This window comes from Psittacula echo (assembly GCF_963264785.1).
Source record: "Psittacula echo genome assembly, chromosome: 16".
Lineage (NCBI taxonomy): Eukaryota > Metazoa > Chordata > Aves > Psittaciformes > Psittacidae > Psittacula > Psittacula echo.
The window spans coordinates 8495071-8509955 of record NC_137752.1 but is presented as its reverse complement, the minus strand read 5'-3'; the positions used below and the strand labels follow the sequence as shown (position 1 = coordinate 8509955).

Here is a 14885-nt window from a genome sequence, read left to right as displayed (position 1 = left end):
ACAATGACAATAATTACATGATTAGCAACAAGTCTTAAAGTATTTGACTCCAGAAGATTAAGAAGTGCCTTGATCATCGTGATCTTTAAGTATATGTTTTGGGGAATATTAATCTGATAATTGAAGGTTGGATATCTAATAATAGAGGATATGAGTAAATCCAATGGATGCACATGGAGACTAAGCAACTTCAAACAGAGAAAATGCTGTATTTTAGCACTGGGTGTAGTCAGTCACTGAAAATCCTTTCTGAGTAGAATGACGGAATATGTCACCATAACTTTCAACTTAAAATCCAGTGGTTTTCCAAATCACAAGGTCTTTCATAGGAGTTAATTCAGTCATTACCCATATTGTGTTTGTGTGCTTCTAACGTCAGAGTAGTTTGGGTTTTTCAGGTATTACTGCAAAAATATACTTGAAGCCAACAGTAATTAGCATAGATGCTAATTTCCAATCTTTACCTTTTCCAGTATTTCTGTGGATTCTCCTTGACACTGGTAGGATACTTCTAATCACCATAAGATTTCCAGCTCTTTGTTAAGGCTTCCTCGGCATCGCTACATTGAATTATCAGGCTCAGCTTCATGTGTGCTGAGCAAGGACTTGACTTTTCCCCTTCAAAACAGGCCTGTGTGCTAATCTGAAAACAAGCTGAAAACCAAGACTGGAATCTTTTCTTATTGAAGGTAATAAGAGTTTTAGTGTTGACTTCAATGAAGCCAAGAATTTACCTCCGGGATACAAACTTTGGGGAGCAAAATCAAGGTTTCCCTCTGGAAGCTGGAGCATTGGCAATGTCAGGACTGTCAAGCTAACCCAACAGACTTCGTTAAAAACAAAGAAGTGAATGAGAAAGCAGAGAATGAGCCTGGGGTGACTTTTGCTTGTTGTCTCCTTGCTGGGTGGTCTGTGTCTCAGGCTCAGGGCAGAACAGCAGTCCGGAGGGTATTAGGCTGTGTGCTGAAATGACCTATTCCTGTGACTTGGGCTGAGTTGCACACAGAAAATATAGACCAAAGACCTATCAAAGGTAATTAGTGTTCTGAGAGAGGATTTTGTTCCATTTGAGCCATCCCCAGCTGGAGACTGTTCCTCAAAACTCAAATGCAAGCCAAGTGCTCAGAATACCCTCGTCTGCTCCTTCAAACCCTTGCGCACGTGTATATCTAGGTCCGGGCACAGGGAAAGCAGTACATGTACATGCTATGTTGTTATTCTTCATTTCTTTGGTTCCAAATTTAACCAGAAGTGGAAGGGCTGAAATAACACAAGAAAGGTTGGACATATGATATTTCCTGCTGCTCAGCTAAACACAAGAATTGCCAAAAATCTTCCAAGGTAGCTTGTTTCTTTTACATTTTTCTCCCAGTTCTGCAGACTTGAGAAGGTCGATTACTTTTGAGAAGCATTTGACTTTGGCAACGCTTATGGAAAGTGAAGTAGAATTATGACCTTTTGGAGGTTTGCCCATCGCTGTCCCATCTTGTCCTTTCAGAACTAAAGGCTGAATTTTCAGCTGCAGCCTTCGGTTTAATAGGTGTGAATTTGTTTCTAGACACTTCTTAAGACACGGTGAGGATCTGTGTGAGAACTCTCGTTTAGATGTCTGTTTAATTGCGCTCACAGATCAAGTGATCACTGATATTTGTAGAGCAGAAACACAGGCTCAGGTATTTCCAGGAGGAAAATCATACCAAAACAAATGAGACTGGATTCAAACAGAGCAGAAAAAAATAGAGCTCTAAAATTATATACTTAGGTTAGTATGTGGTGAGTGCAGCCTATCTGGAATGCATACTAGAAGAGTTATGTTAGAGAGGCAGGTTTTTACAGCAGGATGTTTCCTAGAAAGCAGAAATATCTCTGTGGTTTGTGTATGGGTTTGGAACTTGTATGCAAGTATGGAGCGGGGAATTTGAGGCATGAAATAGTCATGACTAGAGAAGGCCCAGATCCCTTTCAGAAGCGACAGCAGAGAAACAGGCACAACCAGCTCCATCCCGCCTGCTGCTGTTCACGCTGCTCTGGGCGTTGCTTTTAAGGTTGGTAAATTCCTCGGTTGTTTCTATTAGGACAGGAAAGATGCAGTCATATGGGAAAGCCAGATGCAAAAAAGATATTTGAGTCTGGATAAGATCGAAGATATTTTTACAAGAAGATATTTAATTCTCACAGAGGCAAAGAGCTTGCATGGTATAAATCAGTGTAAACGCGCTGGAACTACTCAAGTTTTGCACTCACCAAGTCTCTGCCCAAGAATGTTCTCAAAATCCAATTAAATAACTAGAAGTGTTTCATGTGGAAATGCCCCTCAATTACAAAGACAAGTCTTAAGCTATCATGATGTGATTTTTACAGTCTCCTCGCAGGGTGCCCTAGTTTGCATTCATGGAATTTTTTGTTTTTGTTTTGGTTTTGTAATCATGTGGATGTTGGCCATCTGTCTGATCCTGGAAAGGTTGGAAGGTTGTCCCTGCTCCCCAGGTCCTCTTCCCACTCGCTCATTGATCATAATGTTTGATTTAGGTGCCACTGGATTTCCTCCTTTGTTCTTCAGCCCTAACCTCTCCCCCCTCCCCAACACACACGCATTGTGCAATGGTGTAAAAGCTCTTCTCCCTGCAGCTGGGAGTAGTAACTGCTCAGCTGGTTCCAGCGCTGCCCTAAAGCTGCTGTAAAGGTCAGAGACGAGGGAATTCTAAAGAGCAAAACAAGCTGTGTTGTTGTCCCCCCTTCAATCCTGGCTGTGTATTTTGATCAGCACCACAAGCAGTCTCATGCACAGACCTCCCCTGCTCGCCGCTCCATGTTTCTGGCCATCGAAGGGGTTCTGCAGGGCAGCATTGGGCATTTTTCCAGCACAAGGATGGGCTTGGTCACTGCTGCAGCCGATTGACTTGCAGCGCTTGTCAGGCACAAAGCACATTTTGAAAGGAAATGCCACGCTGAACTCCCAGTGAGCTGATGGGTATTGCTCACAGTCATCTGATGGCACAGATGTGCCCCTAATAATCCTTCCAGGAGAACGTTTCCTCCTGGGATGCTCTGGCCATCTGATCTGCTCTGAGGTATGCTGACCTATCGTGATCCAGTTTATGATCAATTCTCTCTGTGCTTTTCTAAAAGGAGCCCAGAAATACCACTTTATCATTTAGATTGCCTGGAAGTTATGGTACTTACGTGTCTGTTCCTTCCACAGAAGATACTCTCTGTGTTTGTACTCCAGCATTAACTGTAACAAAAGGGAAGAAAGCCACTCTGTGTTAGCATGCACGAGAGTAAATTTCTCTGTAGACCTTTGATAGCTAATCAGTATTTGGCTAGTAGTGCAGGGAGGAGGAGACATGAAAGCAGAGGTAACGGATGTTCCACCAAGCACGTTGCTGGGTACGTTCATTTGTGCATGTAGAGCAACCCTTCTGCTCATGCGCCATTGTATTTGTGTCCTGTTTTGCAGGTCTGTGTGTCTTTCCAGGTTTGTGTGTTGTGCATGTGTCTGCAGAAGGTGCCTCTTGATATGTATCCGTGGGCTTTGCAACATCTGCTTTTCAAATGAGAATGATGTTAATGTTGGGTTTCTCTAAAGGGAAATACACTGCTTCAGCTACAATAGGATGGTTAATTCGTAACCTGGTCCTGCTGATCAGTCAGCATAGATAAGCTTGGAAGGTGAGAGGTGTGTTAAGGTCCCTTTGACCCAAACCAACAAACTTATTGAGAGCTTTCCATTCCCTGCATTTGAAGGCTATCTGGGTTTTCATAAACAGTGAACTCTGTTTTACCATCAGTGGGCTACACTAGTGTCTAAAACTGGCAGCCACCAATCTGAATTCTTGTCTGAATCAAGCCAGATGCAGAGATTCCCATATTTATTACATACACCAGTGATTCTCTGAAGAAGCATGCTGATGGCTGCAGAGTTTGACTTTTAAGTTAAGTAGTATCCAAACAAAGCCTGCCCGTACTGTTAATTCTGTTCCTATGGCTGCACGTGTTATGATCACATCTAACAACATGGATACACACTGTTTTTTCAAGCTTCAACCAAAAATAGCCAGTTGTTTCTGAGAACAAAGCAGGAGGAATAAATTGTTGTGTAGATATTAGAATATCCTAACTCTGGTTCTTTGGAATGTTCCCATGGTCCCAGACTTTATAGCAGGGACTGAAGTTTGACCCTTGCAAAGGATGTGCTTTTTGTTCTCCATCTAAAAGCAAGCCTGCCTAAACCTAGTTATTAGATCATAAACAGCCACAGTTTGTTAACCAAGTACCAGTCTCCACTGGTTCTGCAGCTTTATTGTGAAATGCTTAAGGAGATCTAGATAAGAAGCCAACCTTCCCACTAATACTTGTTTACGCTGATACTCTGTATGGAGGAGCCCTTGTAAAAGCAATACCCAGTCCAAGGATGACCCTGTTACAATACTGCAGGGACTGAAGCTGGCTCCTCTGTGCCATCTGCTTATGCAGTGTTGTCTGTTCACTTAGACCCCAAGATCCTCACAATCTAATGAGTTTTCAGTGACTCTAGCCTACCAGATCTACTTGCAGTGAGCTCTTCTATACTGTTAGTGGATATATTCTCACAATAGGCTCAGTGAAGTGTCACTAATATGATTGTCCATGCCAGTGGCTGCTCTGTTGCAGTCTTCATGATTTTGTTATCAAAAGGGAAGGATTTATGTAATGTTCATAACTAACCAGCCACTACAAATTCATGTTTTGCTGGTTTAGATGTTCTCACTTCCCTGTTTTCAGGCTTTAAGGTATCTCATTGAGCATATGAGTGACTGGGAATTTGAGAAACAGTACAGAACAGATGCTTAATTTAATGCTGAATGGCAATGATGTAAAGATTTTGCTATTGCAAAGAGCCTTGGGACAAATTCTCAACATTAAATAGGCATGGCTGTATTAGACTGTATTTCTGGTTGCTGAAGTTCTTGTCTTTCAGGGCAAAACAAAAAGAACTTTGTCCTTCTGTCTCAGTTCTGACTCCTATCTCATAGTTTGCAAAGGATAGTATCTGGTGTGACTTCAGCTAGGTTGGTGGCAGCAGCAAACATCCCCTTTTCCCTCTCTGGAGTCTCACGTTGCCACCTGAACGGGTCTCAGGTGGTTTTGCTTAGGCCACTCCTAGTCTCAGGAGGTGACCTCAGGAGGCCTCTGAGCTGTGTTGGAAATGGTATAGACAGAGATGTTGCCTTAAGTACTCTGGACTTTGAATTATTTAACTATTGTGGAAGGAAGTGGGGGCTGGGGCAAGCACAGCAGAGGAAAGGAGAGATTATTTCTTCCCTTTGTAAAACTAGATAGGGTTCAACATCACACCATGCAATATCCAGTGCAGAACTCAAGAACTGCTCCAGTGGATCTTCCCTGACTTATCCAATTGCATGGAACATGGGGATACTTAACCCAAATCTGTCGGGTTTAATTATTTTCCTCTGGACAGATAAAAGCTTTCTATAGGTTCCTGTAGAATATTTGCTCTTTCAAGCGTTCCTCTGTGCTTTGATACTAAACGATTAAAGCATGTTACAGAAAAAAAACAGCCCCAACCTTTAGCTCCCTGTTCTGGGGCCCCCTGACTGCAGCTTTGATTGTTGACCTAAATTCCCCTTTCATAACTGAGTCCTGTCACCTCTGGTTGGAGTCTCCCAGCAAAACAGGCACGGCCAACTTTCAGAAGTGCGGGGCACTGTTTTCCGTTCTGCCTTGCACGGCTGTGACGGGCTCTGAGCACACCTGATGTGTTCAAAGTCAAACTGACCTCCTTCCTCCCCTTCCCCCAGCCTCCCTGCTCCTGGAAGACCATAACAAGTCCCTTTTTTCCTTCTTTTTCCCTTTTTTACTATTTTTTTCTTTTCTTTCTTGCTTCCCGTTGCTCAGCAAAGTGAGGAAACCTTTTGCCTGCATAAAGAATTAAATTCTTAGGTAATTCTATGGCTGGGCTGATTACCAGGAAGATTGCTGTTAGCAAGATGCACGAAATGACACTGAAGTGAGGGAGGGAGGCCTGGAGTCTGTTACTGATAATATTAAAGTGGATTACAGCAGCTCGCATGGGCGACTTCGGCCTCTCTTCTTTCATACTCTGCCCACAGAGTGCTACTTATGACTTCAGCAGCCACAGCCTCTAGCTGTGAGTTCCTGTTTCTCTGTGGCTACTGGTGATAAACATCTGGTCCAATCTTTGCATTGCAGGCTTGGTTACAGCAATGCCTCATGTCCTCACCCAGGACTTTGGTCCAGAAGTTCAGCAGCTAATGCTACCTGCTGTGCTTGTGCTGCGAAATCCTGCCCAGCACACAGGGCCCACGCAAGGATGTGGCTCTATTTAAGTCCCCAACAAAGTCCTGGAAACAAATTGGGTTATAAATCATACACTGGCCTTGGCTAAGGCTTGCTGGAAGAGGTCAGATGGACAGTTGGGTGCTGGAGCCATCGTGGGTCGGTAGCCAGAGAACTGAGATTTCACTGGCAAGAAAAAGGGAGAGATTGTATTTTTGGTTTTCCATGTTTGGCTTTGGGCCTTTGGAGTTTAATTTTCCAGCTTTCTCCGTTCTAGATCCCTAGGAATTTACTTTTCCTATAAGGGACAAACAGCATGGGACTGGAAGGAGCTTCATGGGCCATTGAAGTCTGCCTGTGGCCAAGCATACAGGAATGCAGTATCTTAGCTCTGTTCATGCACTTCTCAAGGGTTGTCTGAAAAGTGACTCACTGCTTAGTGGGGAAGGAAGGTTACCAATGCCGCTTACTGGAAAGCTGGACTAGCACCTCTTCTTTTTCTTGTAATAAAAGATAAAACTCAGTTTTAATCCCTTGGGCTTCAGGAGCTTTACAGGGAACAAATCACTCAGATTATGGACTTCAAAGGGCTGTCAGTGTTCTTCTTAGCTGTAACTCCGTCCCTTTCTAGCAACTGGGAGCAAGCAGAAGTGAAGAAAACTGTTTGCTCCTGTATGAGACTTGTACATATTTTTTTAATCTAATTGCTGTGGGGAAAACAAACATCAGTTTTATTTCGCACCATTTCTTGGCTCGGAAACTTGAGGCATATTCGCCAGATTGTGGTTTTGCAGTCATTGGCTTGAGCCTCCTTTACCATGAGGCCTCTTTACACCACTCTTGGTTTGTAAAGGGATATTAAGAAGCTAAAAATGTCCCTTACCACATTATTGTAAAGAATTCTCAGTGTAAATGAGACTCTAACCTCTGTATGTTTTTCATGTAAATATTGGTTGTGGTCACAGCTGAATTCTGAAATTTGGAGTGTCAACCATTGTGAGGGGTGATTTTGCTCAAAACCAGCCTTGTTTGGGGTACAAGAGGCCTCTCCTTGTTTAAAATGTTCTTAATTATGTCTGAGAAACAACTCATGGCTATGGAACCTTTTACTAAATTGAAATAAATTGTGAAAACATCAAATTATTCAGTTTTCAGAAGTTCTGGCAATTATTTCACATGTCCCTCTTCCAATGGCTTTGCCCTTATTAGTTGTCATAGAAGAAGTAATAAATTCTTGTATTATGACATCCAAAGCCCCAGCTGAAATGAGTTTCATTGTGCTGGGGACAAAACGGAAAAGTGACACTCCCTTAGCCGGAGGATTCTTAGTCTAAAGCCAAAAAAGTAAGCGAAGGGTTGGGAAAGTAGGTACAGCATACGAGCAAAAGAAGGTCATAAAGAACTGGTACAACTTGCAAGTTATAGGGAGTGTGGGTTTCTTATACTTTCTTACTCTTTTTCCTTTCTCTTGAGAATAAAACAACTCTTGCTGTTGAAGAGATTGTGTTCAATCCATCTTTTCATCAAGAGTTGGTTGTCTGTAATAATAAAAGTTTGAGGAAAGAATACTGTGCGTGGCATATAGAGTCAGCAAGGACCTTTGCCCTAAACTAGAAAATGTAAGGAACTGGAATAGTAGACTGTTTTAGTTGAGCAGCTTTCATACTGACGCGTTCAGTGGTGTCCCTATTGTCACTGGGTTTTTTCTTTCTCTGCCCTCCTTTGGCTCCCTGTAAATCTTGAATTGATGGCAGCTGTTTGAGCCAAACTCAAGACACGTTGCATCACATCAGGGTTTAAATGCTCAAAGGCAAGGGAGGATTGCTACTATTCTGTAGTATTCCTCCAGCAGCTCCATCTGTTCAGCTGAGGTCAATCACTAGCATCATGCAGCACTTCAGAGAGAGAGGAAGATGTTCTTTAATGCTGGCTAGGAAACTGAATTTCCATTCCACGATTATTTATTAGTTCTTTTGGGGGAATATTCCTAGCCCCAGTAAGCACAAAAAGCCAAAAAACTCAACCCCTAAAGACTGTACGGTGGACTTTCTTAGAGCCGGAAACCCTAGAAGCATGTTCCAGAGCTTCCAGCCATCCATCCAACAGCAGGGATCTTGGATGTCTTACAGGTGGAGCTGCTATTGCACGTGCAGCTGCCCTTTGGTCCTCAAGCCTGGAGACTTTGGTCACTGTGGGGAGAAGATGACAGGAGATGATGGGGAGCATGCCTGGGATGGGTTGACCTTCGCTGCTTGCAGTCTGAACAGCCAAGGGAGTCCTTGGTGTTCCCTTGGCCATAGTGAAGGCTCACACCTTCTCATGGAGATTTATTGGGACTAGCCCATTTGTGCACCACTTTTTCTGTTCTCTCCACGTTGGCATTTCTGGGCAGGCACAAACCCTCTTACAAAATATCTGACCAGCTCTAATGGTCTATTAGCTGGGATTTTTTAGAACTTATTTTATTGCTTCTTTGGAAGAGGGACTTGTCTTGCCAGCTGTCTCCTCATTCATTGCAGCGTTATCCACCCACTAGCACTGGACAATACCTTCATTTGAGATTCATAAAAATGCAGACTTTTATGGGCTCTCATACATCTGAAAATGAATGCTTTGTGAAAGTATTTATTCCATAAAGAAAAATCAAAACCCACTTAAAAACCAGCCTCCAGAAGGTCATTGGTACCTTTGGCTTTCCTACCATGAATTTCTCGGGTAAATATCCATCCCAGCAAATGTCATTCTTTATTTTAAGCATATTTGTTTTTTCCTTCCCTGGTTCTCCTCCTCTCCTTTCTCATGATCAGAAGTAGCAGCATAAACTAGAGGCTGGTCTCACAAAGGTTTTGAACTGAGTGCGCCCTACAGATGAATAAACACATCACCTTCCGAACCCTGGGATCTCTCTTCCAAAGGCAACAGGAAAAGGGGGAGCTCAGAGTCCCTAGCAAAATACCAGCCTGCAGAAAAAAAAAAGGCCTGTTTAAATGCTCTAGCTTTCCCATCAGAAGACTTTTACCCAGGGGGAGGAGGAGGAGGAGAGAGGAAGGGTGTGAGGAGAGAGGGGGGAAGGTGGGTGCTGGGAGAGGGGAGGAAAAATACAGTGAATGCTCCTGTAACCTTTGCTCTGTTGATACTAGACAAGACTGCACTGTTAATGAGTGATTGTTAACAGATGGCTGTTGAGCAACTTAGAAGCAGAAGATGTTATTTGGTTGTAGTGCTGGGAGGGTTAGGGTGCAGGGGTGAGGTAAGGGGATATTTAGTCTTTTCATGAGGACTGAATGGTCAGAGATTTATGATTTTCGGTTAGGCTTTTGGAAGTGGAGGCCTGGGGGAAGGATTGTTTCCCATGTGCTGATAGGAGAGTGGCCGTTTGGTGCTGAAGGCTGTAATGATGACTTTTCTAGGTTGAGGGCTGTCCCTGCAGCCCTTGGTCTTTGAGAACTGAAAGATGGAAATGTATGTCTTTAACTTGCCAAACCTCATGTCCCAAAGTGAGGAGTGGGCTCTTCTCATTGCTTGGAGCTGTCTGAAAACAGGTTGAGAGAGCTTTAGATGTGGATCCACACTTTGTCCGCAAGATAAATCATTAGTGCTTATCTCCTGCGGTGCACCAAGTTGTTAGTAAGTGTGTATGTGAGGGGGCAGGAATCTTTCTGAACATGTATGTCCATCCGTGCATGTTCCTTGCCCTTTGCTGGTGTGGTATATACCATGTTCAGCACATCAGCATGCTAGCGTGTGCCACTTCCTCACTGGTTTTTATTTGGTATGAATTTGAAGGCAGCCTCAACACACATCCCATTCTCTTTCAGTAGGATCTGGATGCTTGAACCTATCACAATTCTTATAGTTGCTCAGTGTTTCTCGAGCTGCAGTACTTTGCTTTTGTACTTATTTCTCCTCTAGACCTCATTAGATAATACAGGGTTCAGTGGTAGGAGGTGTGAGTGAGATCAACGCTGCTTCTCAAGGCTGTTATTTTCAACCAGAGGTGTATGGCTTGAGTGAAGGCAAGAACCAAATGCGCAGAGCATCATTTTGCTGTTAGGAATTTGCAGAAGAGGTTTGGCCTTTGGTCAGAAAAGGGGAATCCCATTTATACATGCAACAAGTAACAGCAAGTGTACCACAGTCATGCACTAGATGATTTTATGTTTTTCTTGTACATGAACATTTTAACGTATGTAGGTGAGCATGTGTATATACATAGATATTTATAGACTAATTTAAAGACTAATTTCTTTATCCTGTCATCTTTATTCATTCATATTTCTTTTTTGGGGGCACATAGGACTATATGACAAATGTTCTTACACCTCCCGTGACCGAGGATGGGTCCTGGGGATTAACACCGTCAGTGACCAGGGGAATAGAGACCCCCGCTATTTCTTCTCTCTGAAGACGGACCGTGCTCGCAAAGTGACCACCATTGCAGCACATCGCAGCTACCTCCCCAACCAGTGGGTGCATCTGGCTGCCACGTACGATGGGCACCTGATGAAACTCTATGTGAATGGTGCTCAGGTGGCCACAAGTGGAGAGCAAGTGGGCAGCATCTTCAGTCTTCTGACCTTGAAGTGCAAGGTGCTCATGGTTGGAGGAAATGCGCTGAACCAGAACTATCGGGGTTACGTAGAGCACTTCAGTCTCTGGAGGACAGCCCGGTCTCAGAAGGAGATCTTGTTGGACATGGGCCAGGCAATTCACAGACAAGACACCCCTCTACCTCAGCTAGTTCTTCAAGACAGTTTACTGAATGTGAAAAACACCTGGTCCCCCATGAAGGATGGCAGCAGCCCCCAGAGCAAGTTCAGCTATCACCATGGCTATTTGTTGGATACCAGCCTAGACCCTCCTCTCTGTGGACAGACCGTCTGTGACAACACAGATGTAATCGCCAGCTACAACAAGCTCCCCAGCTTCCGCCGCAACAAAATCGTGCGCTACCGTGTGGTAAACCTCTACGATGACAAACACCAGAACCCCACTGTCAGCCAGCAGCAGATCGAGTTCCAGCATCAGCATTTAAATGAGGCTTTCAGCCGCTACAACATCACCTGGGAGCTGGAGGTGCTGGAGGTGAAGAACTCTTCCCTTCGCCACCGACTCATCCTGGCCAACTGTGATATCAGCAAGATCGGGGATGAGAACTGTGATCCGGAGTGCAACCACACCTTGACTGGGTACGATGGTGGGGACTGCCGGCACGTGCGCCACACACTCTTCAACAAGAAGAAGCAGAACGGGGTGTGTGACATGGATTGTAATTACGAGAGATACAACTTCGATGGTGGGGAATGCTGTAACCCAGAGATAACAGAAGTCACCAAGACGTGCTTTGACCCTTATTCTCCTTACAGGTACGCATTTTCTTAAGCAAGCTTTTTATGATCATATTAGTGACTATCCATCTAGGTATTGATCAGCCTGCTGGGTTTTGAAACCTTGTTTTGTTGCCCTTAGAGCCTTTGGAGTTTGTAATTTGTTTGTTTTTTGCTTACTATTTGACTCACATTACAGTTATCCAAATGCAATCTCAGTAATGGTCTCTCCAGCATCATAACTATTGAGTTGGTCTTCTCCATCTAGGCTGAAGAAAGTTCAGTCCCGAAAACTGAAGCAGCCAACTTTGGCTGACCCAATAGTTGTTGGTTATGAGCAGTGTATTGTAGCATTGCGCAGATTATTTTAACTGCAGACTCTTAGCAGTGGGAATTGGATGTCATACAAAGCTTATGTGTATTTGGAGAGGGAAGAGCCCTTCAGGCATGGAACGGAACATAAATATTCTCAGGTACACTTTAATTCTCTAGGACTTCTTTGAAGGTAGGTAGGTTATTCTGTATTCTTAATGCTCTGAGTACTGTTTTCTGTAAGCACTGCTGCGGCGAGACAGTTGAGTCTGCTGGCTGTGAGGAGGGAGGTGGGTACCAGGTTCCTGGCAGTGATGTTGCACACATTGAGCTCTTCTGTGCCTCTTGTTATATAGATGAAAACTGGGTTAGTGCCACTTCATTGCAAATGGCAGGGCAACCTTCCGTGGGTGGATGTGAGCTTAGAAAATCCTGAGATCCTCAGCTAAAACTGTGTTGTAGTTTGAAGAGGGACATCCTTGAGTAACTTGCGTCAGTTTAGTACCACGTACCTACAATTACTCCAACTTGCTTTTGGTCATCTTTAGATAAGTTAGTTTGTTTAAGGAAAAAAGTGTTTGCTGTGAATGACTTAGAAATATGAACACACAGAAGATGAAGGCTAAAGCTGAGATTCTATTGTCCACATCCCATGTTACAGTTTCTGTAGGGCAATTCATGCAGTCATGGGGAAAAACCTCTAGATGATCAGAATACCCTGTGTTGTCAACACTAAAGCTCAGGTTAAGAGAGGAAGTGTGAGCTGTTCTGGAATCCCTTCCATTACAGCAATTCAGGCTATCTTTGCAACTTCCTCCATAGAGAGAAGGTTTTACACAACATTATCAGCTCTACTGGAGCTTTAAATACACATAATTAACCTGCTAAGAAATGCTTCCTTTCCATTTTTGTTTCTAACTCCAATGAGGTTGTTTTTGAAAAACTCCTTATAGCTCAGCATGACTTCAGTGAGCTCCCAGTGAACAGAGCTCACATGAGGAAATACTTGAAATGCTAATGACTGAAAATATCGGAAGGAAAAATACCAATCTCTTAATACTGTTCAACTGGAGAGGAACACAACGAAGCAAATATCATCAAAGGCATAATGCAAATTGGTTTGTTTTAACACTGGAGTTCTGAGAAGTCGAGGTGTTAGTTCTAACAGCTATGACAATTTTTAGCAAAAGACATTATTTTTAATATGATAGTTCCCTTTTATCACTTGCTCTGTGACCAGCATAATACCCATCCAAAATGAAACAAGAAAAGTCCTGTAAATTTTAGTTGGCAGATTTAAGACTGTGCCTTAATGCTATTCTGATGCTCAGAGATGTTTCTATTTCAAATGAAGTCTTTTTTTCTTTTTTGATGCACAGATTGTACTTGCAGAAGCCCAAGCAAGAAATTTAGTTCCCAAATCTGAAGTTACATTAATGCGGTGTAGTTGCTTTTCATACGCAGTTGCATGTTCATTTTGGAGACACCCAACCTTGCTGAACTTGTCTGGAGGCTTTGCATTTCATGGCTTTGAGCTCACAGATCTTCGACATGTTCTTTTTGGCTTGAAAAGCACCTCTTCTAGTCGGTGATCAGTGAGGGAGGCCTGAAGGTCCTCTTCCAAAGTGCAGAGCCTGTGAAAATCCATAGATCCTCCACAGACTTTTTTGCACCAGTTAGATTTCATTTATTTGTCTTTGCACAGACATTGTAATGCACTGTTGATCATTGGCTATGATCAACATCTTGGCTATGAAAGCGAGAAGGGCAGTAGAAGATATTCCATCTCTCTGAAGAGTTTATTTGGTGGCTGATATGCTTAGACTTGAGCTCATACCCACCACTGATGGGTGTTTGCACTCAGTATGGCAAAATAGAGCACTTAGGGCTGTGGGCTAAGCCATGAGGTTTGTAAGACTGAAGTATTTAGACTAACAAATACAGGTCTGGGGCAGTGGCTTTGGCAGCAAAGCCTTCATTGACTGAAAGAGTGAGGACTCAAACCCCTTGTTTGGCTTTGGTATTGCCCTCAGCATCATCCGCTGAGAGAGATTACCATGCCAGTTAGTGACTAAGTCAAAATCTGTGACTCAGTTGGCACCATCTGGGCCCATTTTGCATCACCAGCCCCTCTTGTCATCACTTTAATTGGCAAAGAGTCCTCAGTTCCCTCTAGTGCAGGCCTTGCACCACATCAATGAAGGCATCTCCACAGCCACTGAGAGCTCATGTCTAATTCCAGGTATTTCCCCTGCCAAAGTTCAGTCTAACAATAGCAGAAGAAAGAGAAGTGAGCCTTCAAACTGGTGAGGAAAGGGGGAGGAGGGAAAGATGAAATGGTACCAATAAAAAGTTTCCTGAGCTTTGTGCTATGAAGACTCTTCACAGTCTTCCTTGGTACTGGGGAGGCAGTCAGATGCTACTGGGTTTTGCTTCTGCTACATCCTTGTGTCAGGAGTTTTAGCCAGCTCTTCATCACGCAGAGGTTATTCCTGTAATACTTTTGTCCCTTGGAACCAACCAAAAAGTGCTGATGCTCAACTAATGCCATTATAAGCAGGAACCCCCTTAAGTACCTCTTCATCCCCAAAAGAAGATGTATCCGTTTCCAGTCCCTTTTCCTCTTCTGACTGTCTCAGTCCCAAGCCTCCATCCTGGGACAAAGCTGTTATGAGTCTCTTTACAACAAACTCTGTGGGTGCTCCTTGGCTAAGTGCAACCACAAATATGAGATCACTGGAACCATTTCAAGACAACTTCGATCTGCATTGTAAGTTTCTTGTGATCCTTTTGGCACCTTGGACAAAGCGCTCAGACGCTTGGATGGTGTCATTCAGTCACTGTTGTGGTACAACTGTGGTGGCTTTAGAGCTGATCCCAGCAGCAGGAATGGGTTTTCCGTTTGTTTGCTTCCAGCTCCTGGCACCTCTCCAGAAACATTTTCCT

The 14885-nt window shown here is 43.6% G+C and overlaps 1 protein-coding gene across 1 annotated transcript in view; it reads left to right on the top strand.

Annotated features, from left to right (window-relative positions):
• Positions 1 to 14885, top strand: part of PAPPA (pappalysin 1) — a gene marked incomplete at its 3' end in the record, with an annotated part of 179345 nt that overhangs the window by 15674 nt on the left and 148786 nt on the right. Inside the window, exon 2 of the mRNA XM_080630817.1 lies at positions 10598 to 11666. Within this exon, the coding sequence (XP_080486943.1) occupies positions 10598 to 11666 (1069 nt within the window). The remainder of the gene's footprint in view (positions 1 to 10597; positions 11667 to 14885) is intronic.